Source organism: Salvelinus fontinalis, chromosome 31, assembly GCF_029448725.1.
Source record: "Salvelinus fontinalis isolate EN_2023a chromosome 31, ASM2944872v1, whole genome shotgun sequence".
In the NCBI taxonomy this organism is placed as follows: domain Eukaryota; kingdom Metazoa; phylum Chordata; class Actinopteri; order Salmoniformes; family Salmonidae; genus Salvelinus; species Salvelinus fontinalis.
The window spans coordinates 15093041-15116414 of NC_074695.1; the positions used below are offsets into that span (position 1 = coordinate 15093041).

General features: G+C 41.0%; 2 protein-coding genes across 6 annotated transcripts; both read right to left on the reverse strand.

Annotated features, from left to right (window-relative positions):
* Positions 1-1166: 1166 nt before the first annotated feature.
* LOC129829627 (prostaglandin E synthase 3-like) lies at positions 1167-5429 on the reverse strand. Of its 2 annotated transcripts, none has more exons than XM_055891428.1 (8): positions 5186-5429; positions 3830-3943; positions 3503-3572; positions 3251-3349; positions 2939-3028; positions 2772-2843; positions 2582-2600; positions 1167-2381 (listed from the first exon to the last, which is right to left on the reverse strand). In XM_055891428.1, exons 1-8 carry the CDS (start codon positions 5203-5205, stop codon positions 2362-2364), a joined length of 504 nt encoding a protein of 167 aa, XP_055747403.1. In that variant the 5' UTR covers positions 5206-5429; the 3' UTR covers positions 1167-2361. The 2 variants fall into 2 exon arrangements, with proteins under 2 accessions (XP_055747403.1, XP_055747404.1); XM_055891429.1 differs by having other exon boundaries at positions 5204-5421.
* A 7455-nt stretch (positions 5430-12884) lies between these two features.
* On the reverse strand, positions 12885-23149 carry LOC129829628 (nascent polypeptide-associated complex subunit alpha-like). 4 transcript variants are annotated; one of them, XM_055891431.1, is made up of 9 exons: positions 23050-23149; positions 22112-22180; positions 20209-20694; positions 14996-15075; positions 14546-14623; positions 13964-14110; positions 13521-13652; positions 13268-13390; positions 12885-13086 (listed from the first exon to the last, which is right to left on the reverse strand). In XM_055891431.1, the coding sequence occupies exons 2-9, from the start codon at positions 22176-22178 to the stop codon at positions 13072-13074; spliced, it is 1128 nt and encodes a 375-aa protein (XP_055747406.1). In that variant the 5' UTR covers positions 22179-22180; positions 23050-23149; the 3' UTR covers positions 12885-13071. The 4 variants fall into 4 exon arrangements, with proteins under 4 accessions (XP_055747406.1, XP_055747405.1, XP_055747409.1 ...); XM_055891430.1 differs by lacking the exon at positions 23050-23149 and adding an exon at positions 22863-22947; XM_055891434.1 differs by lacking the exon at positions 20209-20694 and having other exon boundaries at positions 23050-23142.
* Between the last annotated feature and the right edge of the window lie 225 nt (positions 23150-23374).

A 23374-nucleotide genomic window follows, 5' to 3' on the forward strand; every position in this document is an offset into this window, starting at 1 on the left:
CAAGAACATATTATATACTTTAATAATCAGAGAATTCTGGATTTATAATTTTATGTTAAAAACTTCCTAAAATTCAGATTTTTCTGTCTTTGTCTGTTTTCTTCTAGATTGAACTGTGGAAAAGAACACTGGAACGGTTTTAGGTTCATTATTACCAATGGGGTGACAGGTGTGCCATTCAGTCACAACATATTTTCACTTGGGTTTTAAATATTTTTTCCTTTACAAAACTTGTGGTTAATACAAGTTATTATTTTTATTGCACCAATACCAAATATCTTTTCATTAAGATGCTCACACCATTATTTCTGTTGGAAAACGATGGGCACAGCCACAATAGCGACTGGTCTCTCTGGGGTTTTCTCTTCAATTCCACCAGCGTGGTCAGACTGCCTACTTACTGCATGATGACATGGTATCTTGGCTACTGGTCGTCCATCATACTTGGACTGATTTACTGATTTTCAGTATGCAATATTAACGGGCCTGAATTAATGTAGGCTACTTGGCTCCCATTCCTTGCACCTGTATAATATAAATTATTTCTTATCCAATTGTAGAATCTAACCCAAATATAAATGTGATAGAACTCCATGGACAGGGAAATTACATTTATGTATATAAACGAATTCAAAAAAGATTTGGAATGAATGGTTTGTGCATAAATCTTTGAAAATGAGAATATTGCCATCTATTACTAACACAACACAAAAGCCTCAATCAGCAGAATCGAGTGTTTACTCATTTTAGTCTGTGAATGGTGCGCACAGTGTTGACATTTAGCATGCTCCTAAACTGAACCAACAATCATTTTGTTTAGAGGAAATTAAAACTTCAAGTGGGACTGTCCAAAAGGTACATTCTCTGGAAGAACATATTGCTATGTTGGTTCCTAATGTGTATAGATGCTCTCAGTACCCTACTCCTGTGTAATATCCAATGACGCATCACAGGTTATATCTAGGTATGCAGCCATGGTATATAGACCATCAACACCACCTGGTGGTCATAGCATGTACAAGCATTCAACAGACTCATTCTCACATGCTGTAATAACAGATGACCTTTGTTCATGTTGTCATGCCCATTATATCCCTTTAATCTGTTTAGGTCAAAGACATATTATTCTCACTTCGCGCCAAGACACTTTTAAACCGGACAACAACTTAGTCGGATAGTTTATTAGAAATATGTGGACAAATTCCCACAGCATTTAAACTGAAATTTCATCAACGAGATAGGTTGGCGAAACCTAGTAGTGCATTTATTTTTTGTACTGCGAGTGCAAATTAAACTTGGTCATTTAATGACAAGTTATTTTTGTTGCGTTTCTGCACCCCTTTGAACATGGAAGAAATCATTTGCTGCTTGTTTTATACAAAACAGCATGCAATAAATACAGAGTAAACTAACGGTATATACTTTTAAAATGTTCTGTATGTACGATGTTAACTAAAGCAAAAGCATCCTTGCAAAATGTGATTGAAAGGTTTTTCCATTATAACTTACAATTTATGCTATGCTGTAAAATAAGTTTAACATGCATATTTCATTCATTAATTTCTAATACCTCATTATTTAAAAATCAATGAACTATTACCGGTAACATTTCCAGATGTTAACATACATTGAGAGAATATTTGTTCCGAGCTAAAACTTGTTTCAATATATTAACAAAAATACAACAAAATGTACAGTACGAACAAAAGGGGCCATTTTTCATTAAAAAAAAGAAACAACTTTATTGAAAATAGGCAGTTGTTTTAAAACATGTTTTTTTCCCCCGGTTAAAATTTACAATTATGTTGATATTCAATACGTAACCTCACTAACGTTATCAAATAAAAAAGGTGGAGAGGTGGGGTGTAACTTTCAGACTATCCCATCAGAGCAGGGCCACATTCAGTAGGAAAACATTATCAAACGTTGCAGATGGAAATACGATGAGCCGACACGATTCCTTAATTCTACATGTCAGTGGCACCTTTGTTCTACATGACGTAATTCTATCTGAACGTTCCATAACGCTGTTCCTTGCTGAAGGCACCCCTGGTTGTTAAGTTAAAGCACGGTATAACTGAACCCCACAACAAACACATCATGGAAACAACTGAATTGTCCATGTAGAATTAGAACAGCAAAGCACAGCACTAAGACATTGGCTGGAGAATGCTCTGCTGTGATGCCATTACGACAGATACAGTCTCTCCTCAGTGAGGTTCCTCTGACGTGTGTTTTCAAAACTGGTGATATTTCCTCCTTTTTCAAATATGGCTACCAACTCAACTCGTCTCTCTCTTCAACCGACCTTTGAGGCTTTCATTTCTCGTCGTCATCGGTTACAAGACTTTATATGCATCATTACTCCAGGTCTGGCATCTCTGAAAAAATTACAAATATTAAAATGTTAATAAAAAAATAAAAATATTAAAAAAGGTAAAAAGCTAATCTACCAAGTCTACAACATGGCTCATGTGTGGATTGTATGAGACTTATGAACATTCAAATGAAATGTACCATAAATGCTATAGAAATTGTCTGCTTGCTTTTAACCATGTGCTAAAATGATATCACAACTTACTTTCATCATCGCTGTCGTGCTGGAAATAAAAACAATATGAGATTTAGTGTCAAAACTGGAAAACTCAAGAGCAAGAAAGCAAGTAGTTTCTCTTGCAGCCACCGTATATAGTACACTGGTAAATGTTTGCATTTGCCTTGATATATTTGCTGTAAAATTAATTTAGAAATGACAGAAAATAAACACAGACCTCTTCGAGACCTTCCATACCACCCATCCCCAGATCTGGCATGCCGTCTTCTCCTCCCATCGTATTCATCATCTGAAAATAAGCAACAATCATTGTTTCAACATAAAAATATATATCATTTAACACATTTAATACATTACACACTTTGTGCAACGTGACATGCTTGCCTCTGAGAACTTGTCGAAACTGGACAGATCCTCATCAGAATCATCTTCCCAGTCTTTCCAGTTGTTGAAGTCGACACCCAGCCATTGAAACTGTGGGAAAGAAAACAGACATCCCAAATCAAAATTATTTTAACCAACATTCAAGGCAAAATGCCCTTCTTATGTGATCTGAGCCTACTCAAATCGTCTCAGAATAGGGGTGCTAATCAGTTTGGCCTTTCAGGAATAAGATACATGGACGGGAGGCCCAGAAATACAGGGCAGAAAAAGTAAGGTAGAATACATAGTACTGTGCATTGAAACAGTTCCTACTTTTGCCTTGTCTTTTGTTAACCGTGGCCATGCTCTTCCTGCCTCTGCTTTCTTTAGACAACACAACACTGATCTGTCTGTACGTTTGTGCTTGGATGCCTGTAACGAGAGGAAGAGAGATAATCGGTATATTACAAGTGATTTTGGATGAGGGATCTTCTTTGTCAGCATATTTAACATCCAGGTCATTGCAGCGGTTTTTCTGGGTCATTGCAGATAGTGATTCTGCAGCTAAATGAAAAACATACTTACATTGGGATCAATTGAGTCGAAAAGGTCCAATTCATTATGGTGTTTGAGGGTTTCAATCCCACCAACACAACTGAAAAGACAATGTAAAATAGATGGTTTTGTTCATTCAGACAGTAAAGGGCCAATAGGATTGATCTTATTCATGGGCTAAAAGATGAAGATGGTTTTTAGTCTAGGATTAGGTTTAAATCTGTGTCCAGGAAACTGCCCCCCCCCCCCCCCCAAGTGTGTCTGCAGTAGGCCTAATTTATAGACAGCTCACAATTTAGCCTAAAATCCATCTCACTTAAACTAAAGTGTGTACTGGGTGAAGGTGAAGCAGCTTACCGGAAATCAAGTTTTGATTTTTCAAACTTCACTTGTAGATCTTTGCTGTCTTCTACCAGGAACTCAATAAAGACAGAGTCCCTTCTGTCATACCACTTCGCTGTTGCTGGCTGCCTATAGGACGATAAAGAAGACTGATTAGTCCGATACAAAGCAGTGATCAATGTCTTCTAGTTTTTGATTATGAAATCCATCCATATTTGGGAAACTGCACCCCATCATTATAGCCTGGGTACCAGTCTGTTTAGCTAACATACCACTCTGTGTACTCCTTGTCATTATGCCAAATGTTTAGCATGACAGGGAGTGGCAATGAGGGGAATGATAGTTTAACAGACAGTTACCAAGACTACCATCATTAGGGAATAGGGGATACATCTATGAAGGGATAAAATGTGGGAAGGATAGGGGGCTGGTTCCATCCATATATCACTCTGGTTCCAGCCATTCATTTTAGATGCAAACCTGAATAATGTGCCACTTAGAAAGCGGTCTACTCATCTGCTACATGCACGGTGAAACAGAAAAGCAGGCAAATGTGCTTTAAGCATTGATTAGCTAGCTAAGATAATACATTGTTTGATTAATTCACACACTACATCAGGAACATTAATTTATCAGCTGGAGTGTAGCTCCACCCATCAACTTTATTTAATCCAAGGTCATACTTCGTCAGGTCTCAAGGGATAAGGCTTCCTTGAATTCAGTGGTTTGATGGCCAAGCCTAATAGGTATTATTCGCTAACCAGCTCTGACACCCTTCCATATATTAAATCATGAGCTAGCTAGCAGGCCACATGGAATGTCGTAACTCCAACTAGCAAGCCAGTAGCTAAGAGAGCCACTCTGCAAGGAAAATGGCTCGCTAATACCTGTTTATATGGCTCTAGCTAAAACTAGCTAGTCCATGTGAATAAAGGAATAACTAGCTAGCTATGAAGCCAAGGTTCAGCCTTGTATTATTATTAAAGTATCACCATGGCTCGTGATGATATGGTCGAGTACCATTGCGCGACTGTAAAGCCGACATTTCGTCTAGTGTAAACTGACAAGCGCGCCATTCATTCCCACTAATCGTCCCCATGCATGAAGGAGCATAGAACAGGCCTAGCTAGTTAGTTAGCTACATTTGGCACCCGCTAGCAAGCTATAACATTAACGTTGCATTTTGGTGTCCAATGGACAATATGGAAACTATCATTGCAGCGTTGCTATACACGTATAAAGGTTTGGGCATGCCAGACACAGCCAGCCCTAGTTAAACACTGTTTACGTTTGAAGCTAGCTAGCAAGCTACCCCGCATTTGCAAGAATATGCATCCCATGCATTGCACGCTAACGTTAGCTCCCCCCTACCCTCCGTTCCAAACGTACATCTCTTGCTATCTATTTCTTCCCACTCCAGTCTGCAGTATTAGCCACGATGTGTTGTTGGATATTCTCTTCTGTAGCGAAAAACGACAGGGCAAAATGTAAATATCAATCCTAGACCAGTAACTGCTTTTCCTCGTTGTTGTGCGCAATGACGCATCTAGAATCAAGTCACGGTGGCCTCGCTCGCGCTGTCCGAAAGAAGTTTCTGGATCTTTCGCTCGTGCAGGGACAAGTCTCTTGCACGCGCTTTACCTGAAGTAAGCTACGCTGTTACCGTGGCAACACACACAGAGAGAGAGTTGATCTGTATAATAAAATTTAAAAAATAGTTGATCTGTATCACATAATATCAACTATTTCCCTTGTTTAACACAAGTCTGTATGAACAGGCGTTACTAGCAGGGTTGTAGTGCTGCTGGAGCGCAAGGAGTGGCGCACCCTCACTTTTTTCAATTTGAGAATACACTGAGCTGGTTAAACTATTTCTGGAAAGTTAATTCTGAAAAATAATTCAAAATAAATGTAATTACCACTAAAATCCCATGAAAAACGATAGAATGACAAACCAAATAAGTATGTATAGCAGCCTAGAGGTACAGTGCCTTCAGAAAGTATTCATACCCCTGGACTTATTCCACACGTTGTGTTACTGCCTGAATTCAAAATGGAATAAATAAAATCAAAAAGCTCACCCATCTAGTGTGGCCAAAAGTTTTGAGAATGACACAAATATTTTCCATGAAGTTTGCTGCTTCAGTGTCTTTATATATTTTTGTCAGATGTTACTATGGAATACTGAAGTATAATTACAAGCATTTCATAAGTGTCAGAGGCTTTTATTGACAATTACATGAAGTTGATGCAAAGAGTCAATATTTGCAGTGTTGACCCTTCTTATTCAAGACCTCTGCAATCCACCCTGGCATGCTGTCAATTAAACTTCTGGGCCACATCCTGACTGATGGCAGTCCATTCTTGCATAATCAATGCTTGGAGTTTGTCAGAATTTGTGGGGTTTTGTTTGTCCACCCGCCTCTTGAGGATTGACCACAAGTTCTCAATGGGATTAAGGTCTGGGGAGTTTCCTAGCCATGGAACCAAAATATCGATGTTTTGTTCCCCGAGCCACTTAGTTATCACTTTTGCCTTATGGCAAGGTGCTCCATCATGCTGGAAAAGGCATTGTTCGTCACCAAACTGTTCCTGAATGGTTGGGAGAAGTTGCTCTCGGAGGATGTGTTGGTACCATTCTTTATTCATGGCTGTGTTCTTAAGCAACATTGTGAGTGAGCCCACTCCCTTGGCTGAGAAGCAACCACACACATGAATGGTCTCAGGATGCTTTACTGTTGGCATAACACAGGACTGATGGTAAGCGCTCACCTTGTCTTCTCCGGACAAGCTTTTTTCTGAATTCCCCAAACAATCGGAAAGGTGATTCATCAGAGAAAATTACTTTACCCAGTCCTCAGCAGTCCAATCCCTGTACCATTTGCGGAATATCAGTCTGTCCCTGATGTTTGTCCTGGAGAGAAGTGGCTTCTTTGCTGCCCTTCTTGACACCAGGCCATCCTCCAAAAGTCTTCGCCTCACTGTGCGTGCAGATGAACTCACACCTGCCGGCTGCCATTCCTGAGCAAGCTCTGTACTGGTGGTGCCCTGATCCCGCAGCTGAATCAACTTTAGGAGACGGTCCTGGTGCTTGCTGGAATTTATTGTGCGCCCTGAAGCCTTCTTCACAACATTTGAACCGCTCTCCTTGAAGTTCTTGATGATCCGATAAATGGTTGATTTAGGTGCAATCTTACTGGCAGCAATATCATTGCCTGTGAAGCACTTTTTGTGCAAAGCGATGATGACGGCACGTGCTTCCTTGCAGATAACCATGGTTGACAGAGGAAGAACAATGATTCCAAGCACCACCCTCCATTTGAAGCTTCCAGTCTGTTTTTCTAACTCAATCAGCCTGACAGAGTGATCTCCATCCTTGTCCCCGTCAACACTCACACCTGTGTTAACGAGAGAATCACTGACATGATGTCAGCTGGTCCTTTTGTGGCAGGGCTGAAATGCAGTGGAAATGTTTTTGGGGGGATTCAGTTCATTTGCATGGCAAAGAGGGACTTTGCAATTAATTGCAATTCATCTAATCACTCTTCATAACATTCTGGAGTATATGCAAATTGCCATCGTACAAACTGAGGCAGCAGACTTTGTGAAAATTTATATTTGTTTCATTCTCAAAACTTTTGGCCACGACTGTACACACAATACCCCATAATGACAAATCTATTGAAAATGAAATACAGAAATGTCTCGTTTACATAGGTATTCATGACCCCCTGAGTCAAAACTTTGTAGAGGCACCTTTGGCAGCTATTACTGTGAGTCTTTCTGGGTAAGTCTTTATGAGTTTTCCACACCTGGAACGTTTGCCTATTATTCTTTTTTAAATTCTTCAAGCTCTGTCAAATTGGTTGTTGATCATTGCTAGACAACCATTTTCAGATCTTGACATAGATGTTTAAGTAGATTTCAGTCAAAACTGTAAGTCTGCCACTCAGGAATATTCACTGTCTTCTTGGTAAACCACTCCAGTGTAGATTTGGCCTCATGTTTTAGGTTATTGTCCTGCTGAAAAGTGAATTAATCTCCCAGTGTCTGGTGGAGAGCAGACTGAAGCAGGGTTTCCTCTAGAATTTTGCCTGTGCTTAGCTACATTACGTTTATTTTTTTTATCTTGAAAAACTCCCTAGACCTTAATGATTACAAGCATACCCATAAGACTATGCTTGAAAGTATGGATAGTGGTACTCAGTAATGTGTTTTATTAGATTTGCCCCATACATACTTTTTATTTAGGACAAACAGTTCATTGCTTTGCCACATTTTTTGCAGTAATGCCTTGATGCAAACAGGATGTATGTTTTGGAATATGTTTTAGTCTGTACTTCTTTTCACTCTTTTAATTCGGTTAGTATTGTGGAGTAACTACAATGTTGTTGATCCATCCTCAGTTTTCTCCTATCACAGCCATTGCACTTTGTAACTGTTTTAAAGTCACCATTGGCCTCTTGGTGAAATCCCTGAGGGGTTTCCTTCCTCTCTGGCAACTGTTAGGAAGGATACCTGTATCTTTGTAGTGTACTAATACACCATCCAAAGTGTAATGAATAACTTCACCATGCTCAAATGGATATTCAATATCTGCTTTTTTATTTTATTTGTACCCATCTACCAATAGGTGCATTTCTTTGTGAAGTATTGGAAAACCTCCCTGTTTTTTTGTGGTTGAATCTGTGTTAAAAATTCACTTCTCGACTGAGGAACCTTACATATAGTCGGGCACACGAGTGGCGCAGCGGTCTAAGGCACTGCATCTTAGGGCAAGAGGCATTACTACAGTCCCGGACTCGAATCCAGGCTGTCTCACATCTGGCCGTGATTGGGAGTCCCATAGGGCGGTGCACAATTGGCCCAGCATAATCTGGGTTTGGCTGGGGTAGGCTGTCATTGTAAATAAGAATTTGTTCTTAACTGAGTTGACTTAGTTAAATAAAGGTTAAATTTGTAAAAAAAAATAAGAAGTCAAGCACTGTTCCCTGCAGCTAAGCGGAGTGTGAGAGGGGGGTTAGCCACATGGACCTTATCGCACCAATGAGATCTAGGATCCAAATTCAGTGTGTCTGCCTTGATGTTCCCAAAACTCCACGGACCCCCACTTGAGCAGTGGAACCCAGAACGATATGTGACCAGTTGGTTAAGGCGACACCGTTCTGCCGATTAACCCAAACCAGAGTGGCAACTATCAAAGATAATTTGTAAAAATCCAAATAACGTCACAGATCTTCATTGTAAAGGGTTTAAACACTGTTTCCCATGCTTGTTCAATGAACCATAAACAATTAATGAACACACACCTGTGGAACGGTGTTAAGACACTAACAGCTTACAGACGGTAGGCAATTAAGGTCACAGTTATGAAAACTAAATAGGCCTTTCTACTGACTATGAAAAATACCAAAAGAAAGATGCCCAGGGTCCCAGTCCATCTGCGTGAATGTGCCTTAGGCATGCTGCAAGGAAGCATGAGGACTGCAGATGTGGCCAGGGCAATAAATTGCAATGTCCGTCCTGTGAGACGTCTAAGACAGAGCTACAGGGAGACAGGACAGACAGCTGATTGTCCTCGCAGTGGCAGACCACGTGTAACAACACCTGCACAGGATCGGTCCATCCGAACATCACACCTGCGGGACAGGTACAGGATGGTAACAACAACTGCCCGAGTTAAACCAGGAACCCACAATCCCTCCATCAGTGCTCAGACTGTCCGCAATAGGCTGAGAGAGGCTTGACTGAGGGCTTGTAGGCCTGTTGTAAGGCAGGTCCTCACCAGACATCACCGGCAACAACGTCGCCTATGGGCACAAACCCACCGTCGCTGGACCAGACAGGACTGGCAAAAGGTGCTTTTCACTGAGGAGTCATGGTTTTGTCTCACCAGGGGTGATGGTCGGATTCGCGTTTATCGTTGAAGGAATGAGCGTTACAACAAGGCCTGTACTCTGGAGCAGGATCGATTTGGAGGTGGAGAGTCCGTCATGGTCTGGGGCGGTGTCACAGCATCATCGGACTAAGCTTGTTATCATTGCAGGCAATCTCAATGCTGTGCATTACAGGGAAGACATCCTCCTCCCTCATGTGGTACCCTTCCTGCAGGCTCATCCTGACATAAGCCTCCAGCATGAAAATGCCACCAGCCATACTGCTCGTTCTGTGCGTGATTTCCTGCAAGACAGGAACGTCAGTGTTCTGCCATGGCCAGCGAAGAGCCCGGATATCAATCCCATTGAGCACGTCTGGGACCTGTTGGATCGGAGGGTGAGGGCTAGGGCCATTCCCCCCAGAAATTTCTGGGAACTTGCAGGTGCCTTGGTGAAAGAGTGGGGTAACATCTCACAGCAAGAACTGGCTAATCTGGTGCAGTCCATGAGGAGGAGAAGCACTGCAGTACTTAATGCAGCTGGTGGCTACACCAGATACTGACTGTTACTTTTGATTTTGACCCCACCTTTGTTCAGGGACATATTCCATTTGTTAGTCACATGTCTGTGGAACTTGTCCAGTTTATGTCTCAGTTGTTGAATCTTATGTTCATACAAATATTTACACGTTACGTTTGCTGAAAATAAACGCAGTTGACAGTGAGAGGACGTTTCTTTTTTTGCTGAGTTTATATGCAAATAAATATTAATTGATAGTTCACCTCTCGGTTTTCTTTGATCCTGTATTACCCCAGTGCTAGCCTCCCTACACTGGCTTCCTGTTAAGGCAAGGGCTGATTTCAAGGTTTTACTGCTAACCTACAAAGCATTACATGGGCTTGCTCCTACCTATCTTTACGATTTGGTCCTGCCGTACATACCTACACGTACGCTACAGTCACAAGACGCAGGCCTCCTAATTGTCCCTAGAATTTCTAAGCAAACAGCTGGAGGCAGGGCTTTCTCCTATAGAGCTCCATTTTTATGGAATGGTCTGCCTACCCATGTGAGAGACGCAGACTCGGTCTCAACCTTTAAGTCTTTACTGAAGACTCATCTCTTCAGTGGGTCATATGATTGAGTGTAGTCTGGCCCAGGAGTGTGTGGCTAGGGTCAGTTTGTTATATCTGGAGGACTTCTCCTGTCTTATCCGGTGTCCTGTGTGAATTTAAGTATGCTCTCTCTAATTCTCTCTTTCTTTCTCTCTCTCGGAGGACCTGAGCCCTAGGACCATGCCTCAGGACTACCTGGCATGATGACTCCTTGCTGTCCCCAGTCCACCTGGCCGTGCTGCTGCTCCAGTTTCAACTGTTTTGCCTGCGGCTATGGAACCCTGACCTGTCCCAGACCTGCTGTTTTCAACTCTCTAGAGACAGCAGGAGCGGTAGAGATACTCTTAATGATCGGCTATGAAAAGCCAACTGACATTTACTCCTGAGGTGCTGACTTGCTGCACCTTCGACAACTACTGTGATTATTATTATTTGACCATGCTGGTCATTTATGAACATCTGAACATCTTGGCCATGTTCTGTTATAATCTCCACCCGGCACAGCCAGAAGAGGACTGGCCACCCCTCATAGCCTGGTTCCTCTCTAGGTTTCTTCCTAGGTTCTGACCTTTCTAGGGAGTTTTTCCTAGCCACTGTGCTTCTACACCTGCATTGCTTGCTGTTTGGGGTTTTAGGCTGGATTTCTGTACAGCACTTTGAGATATCAGCTGATGTAAGGGCTATTTAAATACATTTGATTAATATGGTTTATCGTAACCATGTGTTCAAGCTCATCAAATGGAAGTTGAATGATACAGCGTAGTGTAAGCTACAATGAAATGCCTACTCACATCTAAAGCTCTCCTCGTGCAATGATAAACTATATGTATATACATTAGGCTACAGCCTACAAATAGATATATACCACATAGTCATAGGTCTATTAGGCTATACTGCAAATGGTTGTTTGTTCCTGAAATGACCGAAAGGCAGGGCTATCCTACAGCACCACAAGCTGGTTCAACTTTTTTTTTAACATCATTGCACGACACAGGCGCTGTCCTTTCAGCACCAGGAAGGGGGCTTCAATCGCTTAAAACACTTGAACATCTGTTGCCTACGCATGATAGTCGTACTCATCACTTATTTCAAATAGAACATTCTCACAATGGTGCTTGTCTAGTAAAGTTACACCAAAGCTGAATCAATGTCACGCAAGATCACATAACTAATCATTTTACATCCACACAACAGCATAGCACAGTAGGCCTATAACTTTACTATTACACCAAAAACACCTAATTTGAGATTTTAGGATGGTTAGTTGAAGCAGAGTTGGAGCTTCTTTTTCCCACTTCTTCTCATGCACCAGGGCTGGATATATACTTTAATTGAAACAAAATACAAGGCTACTAGTTTAACACCATCTGCTGTAATTCACTCACAGAACAGTAATTGAAGGGCATCTAAATTCATATTCCCATGAAACTCCCGAGAGGCGTAGCCGTCTAAGGCACCGCATCTTAGTGCTAGAGGCGTCACTACTGACCCTGGCTTGATTCCGGGCTGTATCACAACCGGCCTGTGATTGGGAGTCCCATAGGGCAGCGCACAATTGGCCTAGCGTTGTCCGGGTTAGGGGGAGGGTTTGGCCGGGGTAGGCCGTCATTGTAAATAAGAATTTGTTCTTAATTGACTTGCCTAGTTAAATAAAAAATGATTAGATCAAATGATTGGCATGCAGAGGCAGTTTGGACATTTCACTGGTATAACAAATAATGATCATTCAAGATTGACAGTGATGATGGCCTATTTTGTAATATTAAGTATGTCTAACTTTGTGATTGAAGGTATTAAAAATATAACATTTTGAGAAAATGTGTGGGGGTATAGGGGCAGACGGAGGGAGGATCCATTTTACATTCAAGGATGGAGGCATTCAATTGGAGGATGCATTACGCATATTTATAACATTGAAATATATTGTCTAGAATGATGTATTCAACAGGCTACATCTGTTGATACAAACTTTGATTGAGGAAATGATAACGTCAATTACATTTTCATTTTGTGTTCCCTTGCCTATAATGGCACTACACCCACCGCTGCTTATTAGTGTAAGCACAATCTTACAAACAGAAATAATGTGAGGAAAACATTTTATTTACCAACAAATGGGAAAACATAAATACACACGGTAACCAGAAGAAGAAATCTTCCATCCCCTTTAATCCACAACTTTTATTTTTATCCTTGGAATTAATTGAATAGACCACATCTACTAGTGGTTAATGCTGGACTGGACCTGGTCCTCGAGGTTCTTGGGCATCTACATGGTCAGCTCCTGCAAAAAAGAAAAAGTGGTTTGTATTTTAGGAGGAGGTGTCAACATTGAATCTACAACTTTATTGTACAGATGGAAATGTGCCCGTCATCACCTCAGAACATAGCAATCAAAGGTAAAATGTCAATTACACCTGATATTACATTCACAACACAAGTGACAACCAAAGAAATATTCTTACCATGATGGCATTAACAATGTCGTTGTTGTTGTTCTTGAGCGCTCGTATAGCCTTTACTCGAGATACGTTGGCTTGTGACATCACCAGCTCAATGTCCTTCACCTCCACGCCAGTCTCATCAACCTGCAAAGCATGATGGAACACAGAAGTGAATTGGGAGAAATAGCCAAATCCACATGTGTATGTATATAAGTAGCTAGGTGAGACAATCACACATCAGTCATTGTAAATAAATGCTTTCCTTGACCCTCACCTCTTCCTCTTCACTCTCCTCCTGTACGGTGGGTGTCTGTGTGTTCTCCTGGATGCTAGACATTCTGTCTTCTCCCTGGACCTTGAACTTCTCTGCTGCTGCCAGTTGAGCTTGTTGGGACAGGTCCTCAATCTGGAACGGAAATTCACTTTCAGAAAACAGAACTGCAAGAATATTTCAAGCATATCTTGGTGTAATTCATAGAGAACTTAACATACTTGTGAAATAAATGGCTTACAACAGCTTTAAAAAGGCATTTATAAACTATTAGAAAGTATAGCAGGTCCCATCTGAAATGAGAAGCTGCACTGTCAGAGCCAACCAAGATGAAATTGATGAATGATTCTTCTAGCATTTCTGGTTACCACTTAAAATAGCATCACGTGCCTTGGCTTCCCCAAAGACAATGCACATGTCTGTTATAAAATGGCGTAGATTCCAACCTTAGCCTCTCCGAAAACGATGTATGTGTCGGAGGCGGAGCTCTTGTAGACGTCTGGCTTGGGGATGACAAACAGGATGTTCTTGGACTTCCTGATGGTAACCCTGGTTACGCCTGTCACCTGACGGAGGCCCAGCTTGGACATGGCCTGGTGTTGACAGAGAAGATTACTACATTTTTGTCCACAGAAAACTATAGTAGCTAATCAGATTGTCTGTATGAAACACTGTCCACAGAAAACTGAACTGAAAGTCATTACAACTGAAAAACAAGTGTTTTGACACAGAGTAAAAAAAAAATTCCCCATAGACTTAAAGCTATTAGGTCATTATTTCTTATGTTTGGGGAATGATGCTTTCATTACGATGGTACTTGTGTGTCGTATAGCAGCTCATTTTCAGCACCTCAAGAGTAAAAAAAGTAATCCGATTAATAAAATCATTAGAAGTAGCTGGTCCACAGAGAAAAAGTTGAGAACAGGGCTTTGAGGTATTCAAATGGGTTTTGGGGTAAAAAAGTGATTGTTGTGGTACTTGTGGCCAATTCAATGTACTCTTATGTTCATTCACATGTTCCTACTGACCTTTCTAGCTTTCTTTTCACTTCTACTTTGTTTGGCTTTGCTGACTGGCTCCTCGTCGATCTCAGCTGCTGCAGCAAGCTGAGGAGAGAACAACAGGTTTGTAAAAATCACTAATTCTGTAAGTTGGACACATTTATCAGTAGGTTGTCATTTATCGTCATGACTCACTTACTAGAGGCACCTCTGCAGAGGGGTCACTAGCTGGCACAACCACAAAGTCATAAAATCTGATTTTAAACCTAACCTTAACCACACTAAACCCTAAATTAAGACCAAAACATGACTTTTTCGATAGCCAATTTAGACTTTGAAGCTGGCCCATCTAGCGGAAATTGCTCAGTTCAAATCAAATGTTGTCATTTGTCACATGCACCGAATACAACCCCCCTCGACTTGACTCCCTGGGTGTAGGGGAGCAGCACCCCCTGGTGGCCAATGGCCATAATGTACCTGTGCCTGCTGTGTCTGTGTTGAGTCCTGCTCCTCCAAGTCTGGTATGGAGTCATCACTGTCAGAATCTGTGCCAGACCCTAGACACCACCAGATACATTCCATTAGAAAATGTAACATCTCACAACATATCACAGAATCAGTTCTTTAGTATAACATAAACAAAACAATTTACGTAAGCAGAAAAGGCATCTATAAGGGAACGTAATTATGTGGTAATATAAAGAGTCAACCTGGTTACAAACACATCAAAATACATTTATACACTTCCCCGGGACAGTTGCAGGAGATTAGTTCGGGAAACGCTGCACAAAGACAGAGGTCTCACTGATTTGAAAATGAGGCCGCGAGAGAAACTGAAATAAAATACATTGCGCTTGGTTCATAGAACCGCGGTTACGTCAGTAACCTCCGATGGCCACTAGACATGGTTGTAATAAACAGAGCGTTTTCTGTTTTCTTCTGAAAAACATGGCTCTGTTTTGAACGGTTTAAGCTACAAAATATTATGACCCCATCAATGAAAGATGAGACTCTCAGGAACCCGGACAAGTCTTCTGTTTCCTTCTACAATGCCCAAAAGCGGCAGGACACAGAACAGAGTGGACAAGACCAGGCACTTAATCAGACTGGGGGGAAAAAAGACCATCAATTACATTATTTTCTACACCAATCATACAAAACTTCCTATTTCCTTTCTGATGCATTTCGCTTCAAACTATACTTCCTTCAAATTGAAATACTGTCAATTATATCAGACTGATACGTAATAAACGGTCATAGCCCTAATAAAATGAAATTATATAAAAATGGGGTTGCTGGATGAAAAAGACTGTTTGAGGTTGGCCCCTGGGTGTAGGAGAACACCACCCCCTGGTGGCACCTGGGTGTAGGGAAACAACTCAAATACACATTTTGCCATTGGTCAGGTTTTGGTCAGCACTAAATAGTTGCTACTACAGAAGCCAAGCAAAGGGTGGATTTTCTAGAGTGAGGATGAACCAAACATAGACTGTAGGTATAAAAGTAGTTAAGACAACCATTCACATAAGCATTAATACATCCCACTACGACATAAAGTGTGGTCTGAGGAAAAATATATTTTGTAATATATATATATATTTTTTTTAATTCAGCATAAGTGACCCTCACAAAGTCAGAATTGTCTATATTTTATCGGCTATAAAAAAAAAATATATATAATCCTGTTAGTACAACGTCAGTGACTGAACAAAGTCTTACATTTTACTCCGATGTATTCAATGAAGAAACTTCACCTATAGAAATGACCGGACCCTAAATGATGCAAACTAATATTGTTAGTGACACTTTAAAATTACCATGCGAAGCAGGCCAATGTGGATTCATAATACCCTTCTCGTTGTTGACCACAATGGGCTCTGCATCTGGTGGGGGAATCAGTAGTGCTGGGCGATATGGACAAAATATTATATCACGGTATTTATAAAAAATGTAAATTGACAGTATTTTTAGTTTTTGAATAACAAAAGTTGTACATGTGCTTTATGAGTAGTGAGTGATCCTAGGGTGCTTTATGAGTAGTGACTGATCCCAGGCTGGCAACACATACATTCTAAGTGATTTCGATGAGTCTTTCTCCATTCTGATTATTTTATACTGTTCAATTCAACCAAAAGAAATTTCAGCACTTTCATAATTTCTGCATTTCCTGCACTCAATTGCAGCGGTGGAAAAAGTACTCAATTGTCATACTTGAGTAAAAGTAAAGAATCGTTAACAGAAAAATACTCAAGTGAGTCACCCAGTAAAATAGTACTTGAGTTAAAGTCTAAAAAGTATGGTTTAAAATATACTTAAGTATCAAAAGTAAAATTGATAAAAATGTACTTAATTTCAAATTCCTTATATTAAGCAAACCATTTTCTTGTTTATTTATTTATGGATAGCCAGGGGCACACGCCAACACAATTTACAAACAAAGCATGTGTTTAGTGAGTCCTCCAGATCAGAGGCAATAGATGACCAGGAATGTTCTCTTGACAAGTGCGTAATTGGACTATTTTCCTATCCTGCTATGCAGTCAAAATGTAACGAGTAGTTTTAGGTATCAGGGAAGATGTATGGAGTAAAAAGTACAGTTTCCATAGGAATGCAGTGAAGTAAAAGTTGTCAAAAAATTTTTTTTGTAAAGATACCAAAAACTTAAGTAGTACTTTAAAGTATTTTTACACCTCTGCTCAATTGAGAATTTCCACACTACCACGTAGGGTTGCAAATAATCTAGGACTTATTTTTAACCAAATGTTGCAATTGCGATTTTACTTTGCGAATTAGAGCAAAACTGTTGGAATCATGGAAATAGAGTGACTATTCTAATTCATTAGTTAGAATATAATAGTGGGCACTTTAATACAGTGTTGTTTGAGATGACAATTAATTAAAATGCCAGGGAGGAGTTATTGCGACAGGGTAGGAGCTAAAGTGTTGATAAGTGTTTCCTAGGGGACCCTATAAGCTCTGGCTACATTGCATGTTCTCTTAGCTACTTCCTGTAGCTAACATTTGCTTTGCATTTTCCTATTTGATTTAGAAGATACTGTTGCACAAACATGCTGATTCAGGTCTACACCATCACTGGTATTAACCAGGCTGTATTAGCTTGCTACGTTTGCTCTTACTCAGTACATTTATTAGCTAGCTAGCTATTAGTGGCTAACAATTAGCGTCTCACAAGATTTAGGGCAAGTCGCTAAGAAAATAAACTTGCTGTTTGCTGATGTAAGAAACACAAACTAAGTGTCATTATAGAACTCTAGTGGATTTATATTAAGAAGCAAATAGAAAACAGCATTGTTGCATGTGCTGCATTGGCCATCCAGTCCCGTGGATGAGGAACATCAAATGCGCCCCTTGAGTGACAGGGGTGTGGCTAGGTCTATGTGGAAAGTGGCACGGAGAGAAAGAGCGGAGAGAGATGACTCAAGTAAACTATACAAATTGACATTACACTTGGCGTATCACATTTAACAAACAAAAACATTCAAATACCGGTATAGAAGGTAAGTATATCATAAAATACAGTATACCGCCCAGCCCTAGGGTTCAGTGATAAAGATGGAGGTGACGGGAGGGAGACTCCACTGGTGTGGGTCGACGGGGGAATACGGGTGAGCCGCTGCCGGGTTCGTCTAGTGGAATCAGAGGGGTGACATGGACAGGTGACAGCCTGGGAAAAGACGCTTGAGGTGCTGGTGGTTTAGGAGGGACAAACACCACACCAGTGGGGGCAGTAAGGAGTTTCCTTATCAAATGGAGATTGAGGAAACTGGAGTAGTGGTGGGAATATTTTCAACAGCAGGAGGCTCAGTAGCAGAAGCTTGGAGAGAGGCAACAGCAGGCATATCAACCTGCTTCTCAGCTGGTTCTTCAGCAGCCACGTCTACGGACACCTCTTCAGCTCTGTCGTCAACTGCTGCAGACTCACAGGGCAGTTCATTCTTCACAACAGAAGCCTCAGCAGATACAGCTCTAGCCTTATGCACCTGGTCCTTCGCTTGACCTTCCGTAGCTCTCAGAGGGGGCAAAGCAGTGGAGAATAACATGGGTGTAGGAGCAGCATTTTCGCAAAACACTTAAAGAGAAAGGGCAGGCTTTAACAGGCGACGTAGCCAATGGAACAGCCGTCACTTCTGACAATGAGACTTGAACTGGAAAGGCAGTAGGTTTAGTGGTTGTGGAATTCTCTGGATGGACAACTTCAGCCTTGGAGGCTACTACAGCTATGGCAGGAGGTGCTGGGGAAAAGAGGACAGCGTCTTCAGTTAGGAGGGTAGCGGCAGTGACATCCACTTGCTGAACGTATGAGGCAGAGGATAGTTCCGGTGAGGATAGGAATAGCAGGGGGTTTGTGAATGTGTGAAGCTGCTCCAGTGGTGTCTGGGAGCCCTCTCAGACATGGTGGGAGGCAATGGTCTGGCATTAACTGGGGCAGCGGGGTTAGAATTGGCTGGTAGTAGAGCGTCAGGTAACAGCGCAATATTGTTAGATTCAGTTGGCAGCGTCAGCCAGAGGGACAGGTTTAGAAGAACATTAGACCTAGTAAACCTCTCAGTATTCCCTGGCTCCCCGGATTTTATTACCTTGGGTTGTGGGGTGGCCTGGTCCTTGCCACCAAAATGAGAGCCGACAGGGGGCGAAGCCAAGTGTGAAGAGGGGGTAGTGGAGAAGCAGTAAAGAGTGGCGAGAGACTTAGGAGGTAGGGTTGGTTGGAGATGGGCGCTTGGTGTCGAAAGAAGGTACAGCTTTGGGCGAAGAGGACAGAGGAGGCGTGGTCCCACTTTAAGTCTTGTTAGTTTAGGGGGCTAGGGTGTCTGGTAGAAGAGCACAGGGTAAAGGAGTAGAGCACCTTGGAAGCAGAGTCTAAAGGGAAGACAGGATGTCAGTTGGATTTGGACGACAGTGACAATGTCATAAGAGAATGTTGAATGTTCGCCCTAGTAGACTAACAGCAGCTAACAGGAATCCATAATCAATTCAAAATGTCAAGGACAAAATCCGACTAGTTGGTGCAAAAACATTGTCACACTATACAGTGATTGACAACATCATAAGAGAATGTTCAATCTCAAGAACTACAACATTCACATTTAGCAGATGTAGAGTCAGAGCTAGTAAGGGGGGGAAAGTTAAGTGTGTGTGTTAGTTCACAAAAGGCTTTTGGAGGAGGAGTGGCAAAGGGAGTGGTTTCTGTGCCAACGCATATTAGATGCACTTAATAACTCACATACAACAGTAAAAAAAAAGCACAGGCAAAAAACATGGAGGTACATAGAGATTATTGTGCACTGCAACGCAAACTACTAAGCAAACTACTAGCAAGGACAACCAGCTTCTAAAAAAAAAAAAGTATTATACATTTCCTAAAAGACAGACCCACAGCAGCCACAGTACACTAGTCAAAACTACTCTGTGCCAGACAGGAAAAAACCTGACTGATGGTTGAGGTGATTTACAAAGGGGTACGTGTCATTCAATACATTTAGAAATTGTGTAGTTGGTGATCATTGAAAGTCCCAAGTTTAGACCGAAAAAGGTGACCCTTTCAGAAAGAACATTGCTGATTCCTTAGTACTAAAGGGGAAACGCCGCTTAAACATTTTAACCAACCAAATTGGCATAAGAAAAGCACCTAGAGGGACAGTTTTCATTAAGTTGTAATAAATATAACCCACCTGAATGAATAGCAAATGACCTGGAATGACCATTAACATCATTAGTCTGGACCTTCACCTTGGGTTCCTCGCTCTGACTGGCCTTTTCGTTTTGTTGGACTGCAATGCTCACAACCTCAGGGGCTTTAACCACTTCAGGTGGCGTCAGATATTCTGAAGCAGTTTCTTGCTCTTCCATGGTGGCTTCAGGAACTGGCACTACTTGCCTAGCTTGTTCTTCAACAGCAACCTTTGGCACTTCAACAGTTGGCTCATCTTCCTCAGCAGTCCCTCCGTCTTCCTCTGGCACAGCAGTAGGTTGGTCTTGGGTTGATGGTTCTTCTTTAACAGGGCTTACAATCTCTTCTTCATTCAGCTTGTCCTTAACCTTCTCAGTGTAATCTTGAACTGCTTCGGCAGCTACAGTGGGGTTTGGATCAGCCATTTCCTTGGTAACCTCAAGTAGTGAAACTGGTTTGTCGATACAACTCCCATCGACTCTCAACACTGGGAATCCAGGAAAAGAGTAGGAGTAGAAAGGGGAAGTAGAAAGAGTAGGGGGGAGTCACAGCGACATTAAAAGCTGCAACCCATGTTGGGAAACATTTTGTTTTTATGTAAAGTGGGATACTGTTCCAAACGATGGAGTGAGAGTCTCTCTCCTTAAGAATACCCATATGCGAATCAAAACTGGGGCTGAATTTAGTCCAAATTCATCTTAACAAGAAATTGGAGAAACCAATACTCCTGTTGACAAACAACAACTCCTGAAACATGTACTAATGGAACTACAGTACATGTACTGTTTCTACACACAGAAGAACGGTAAAATGTAGACCACCAAGTTGTGCCCAATGTTAGTCTAATCGGTGACAGTATAAACCATGAGTCTTTGTGACAGAGATAATGAATATTTTGTATTCCCCTACCAGTCTTATCATGCAGTGCCCCGCATTCAAGTGAAACACCTTGGGACCCATCATCTTTCAGTACACAGACTGAAGAAACAAGCACTAAATATAGGGTCAATTAGGCTTATCGTTCAAAAGATGTGATAACTACTCATCGTAAGGGAAGAAAGTGAAGGAGGAAATTAAACGAACATGCTTTACCTTGTGTAATATTTCAGCTAGATCAGCCAGAAAGTGTACGTAAAGTAAGATTGATGAAAGATGTAGCTGAATGTAGAGCAGTTGAGGAACCTTTGAGTTGTGCATTTTTATTTAGCATGAACAAGTCCAGTAGATTGGTGATTCACAAGCCATTTTACAATAAATATTACAGATTATATTTAACATTAGGCCTACACTATTGTGAATGGATAATGACCACTGGTAATCCAAGTATATAGCACATTGTCCATTGAAAATAAAAATAATCCAGTAATTTAGCAAATATTTCTTACCGGTAAATTTAATAGCTCAGATTCTGAAAACTATAATTCGTGAGGACATCACTACGCTTTCTCATTGCCTTTTTGAATAGGTATTCGCCACAGACATTTTGCAGTCTGTTTTTTGGAGACAGATTATGTTCCATGCAAGACACCACAAGAAAAAGTATCATGGTGTATTAGTTTGTCCATTACACCCCAGTCCCAAGACAAAACTCATACAGTGCAGGTGAGTACAGTACAAAGAAACCTCATAAAGTATAGGTGAGTACAGTAGATGTTTAAGAGTCCAGGAAACCAAAACAAACCCTGTTGGATTCTATGTTAGAGCTTACGTGAGATTACACACACAAGGTTTGGTCTAGTATGAGCAGAGTGAAGAAATGCCATATTGAGAAAAGAGAAACCGGTTGTTTAGTAATTTTGCTGTTGAGTTCCTGGACCCCATTGTGGAAAAACACATCATGCCAGGTCAAGAGACAGCCTTGAGGACTGCACAGACACATTGAGAAATATAAATAAGATACTAACCAGTGTCTGCCTGTGACTGTTGCAGCTCCATTGCTGGGACTGTCTCTGTGGTGGTTTCACCTGGCATGTCTGTCAACAAAAACATTGAGTCAATTTGGTTGTGTAGTTTCACAAATAACAAGAAACAAAATGTGTGGTCGACCACCACCAACCCTTCTAATCAAGACAAAAACCTAGCATCCACACAAAATTATTGGTCAATTTAAACAAACATAAGCAATTTAGAGGTTATTGGCTAGTCTTGCACAGACAGCTATGTGGAAAGCCAGGCAGATAACGTTAGTCATTCAATAGTCATTCAATAGCAAAACCTCTGGTGAGAGTAAAGGGTGTAATAATGTCTAAATGTGACTGAAATGGGTAACAGGTTTGGCTAAGGTGTGTTTGGATGGGCCAAGACATGACAAGCTGTGAAATATGGAACAACTAAACGGTGTAACTTGAACTACAGTACAAGAAACTGTCATACATCAACACGATATGACACTGCAGAAGTAATAACTAAAAAGGTTAACTACAGTAACTTGAGGTCTTCTAAATGAAAATTGTTATTTAGCTAGCTAACGTTAGCTATCCAACTGGCTTGTTAACAAGTTAACTTGTTTGCTTGCTAATTTGCTATCCCACTTTATTCACACACTCTTGTTGCACATTTAAGTAGATGGCCATCTCACACCCTATGGAATGCTTAATAGTGTATTATGTACAAATGTTATTTGGAAACTAACTAAAAGAGACACAGCTAGCTCACGTTGGTTTCGAGACAAGAGACTGGCGTTGTTAGTTAGCTTGCTAGCGAAATCATACGAGATGATAACCATAAAATGTGAATTCCTCAGTAATACCAAATTTAAAAATACCTACATACGATAACTAACACATATAGTGGCACACAATTCTAAGTTAGATGTCGACAGATTGTCACGAGAAATACTTACTGTGATAGGAGGGTAGAGCTAAGATGGGTATAAAAAGAACTACAAGTACCAGAACGCCTGGCTGCAAGAAATAACTGACTCAACTTCCGGATTTATGCAAATAACCCTCTTGGAATTAGAATACAGCGACAAACTACGGTTGGGTATAGTTTGTGGAACGTTCCAACAGGAATCGTTTCAATTTTTTTTGTAAATAACAAGGTTGTCAACAAATAACGCATATAAAGTTGTATAGCGGAAGAATAAGATACCAGGTAGGGAGTGGGCGATTTCATTAATTTTTTTACTTACCACTTTATTCTGGAAAATGTCTGTCCTCACTATG

Excerpts from the sequence above, each read along its gene's own strand:
- LOC129829627 (XM_055891428.1), bottom strand. The coding sequence starts at position 5,205 with ATGTACGTTTGGAACGGAGG. Across the intron at positions 3,944-5,185 it reads ATGTACGTTTGGAACGGAGG|GCAGCCAGCAACAGCGAAGT; the intron begins GTAGGGGGGAGC and ends ATCGTCCTATAG. Across the intron at positions 3,350-3,502 it reads TCGACTCAATTGATCCCAAT|GCATCCAAGCACAAACGTAC; the intron begins GTAAGTATGTTT and ends CTCTCGTTACAG.
- LOC129829628 (XM_055891430.1), bottom strand. The coding sequence starts at position 22,932 with ATGGTTATCATCTCGTATGATTTCGCTAGCAAGCTAACTAACAACGCC. Across the intron at positions 22,181-22,862 it reads TCTCTTGTCTCGAAACCAAC|ACATGCCAGGTGAAACCACC; the intron begins GTGAGCTAGCTG and ends TTTTGTTGACAG. Across the intron at positions 13,653-13,963 it reads TCGTTTTCGGAGAGGCTAAG|ATTGAGGACCTGTCCCAACA; the intron begins GTTGGAATCTAC and ends TTTCCGTTCCAG.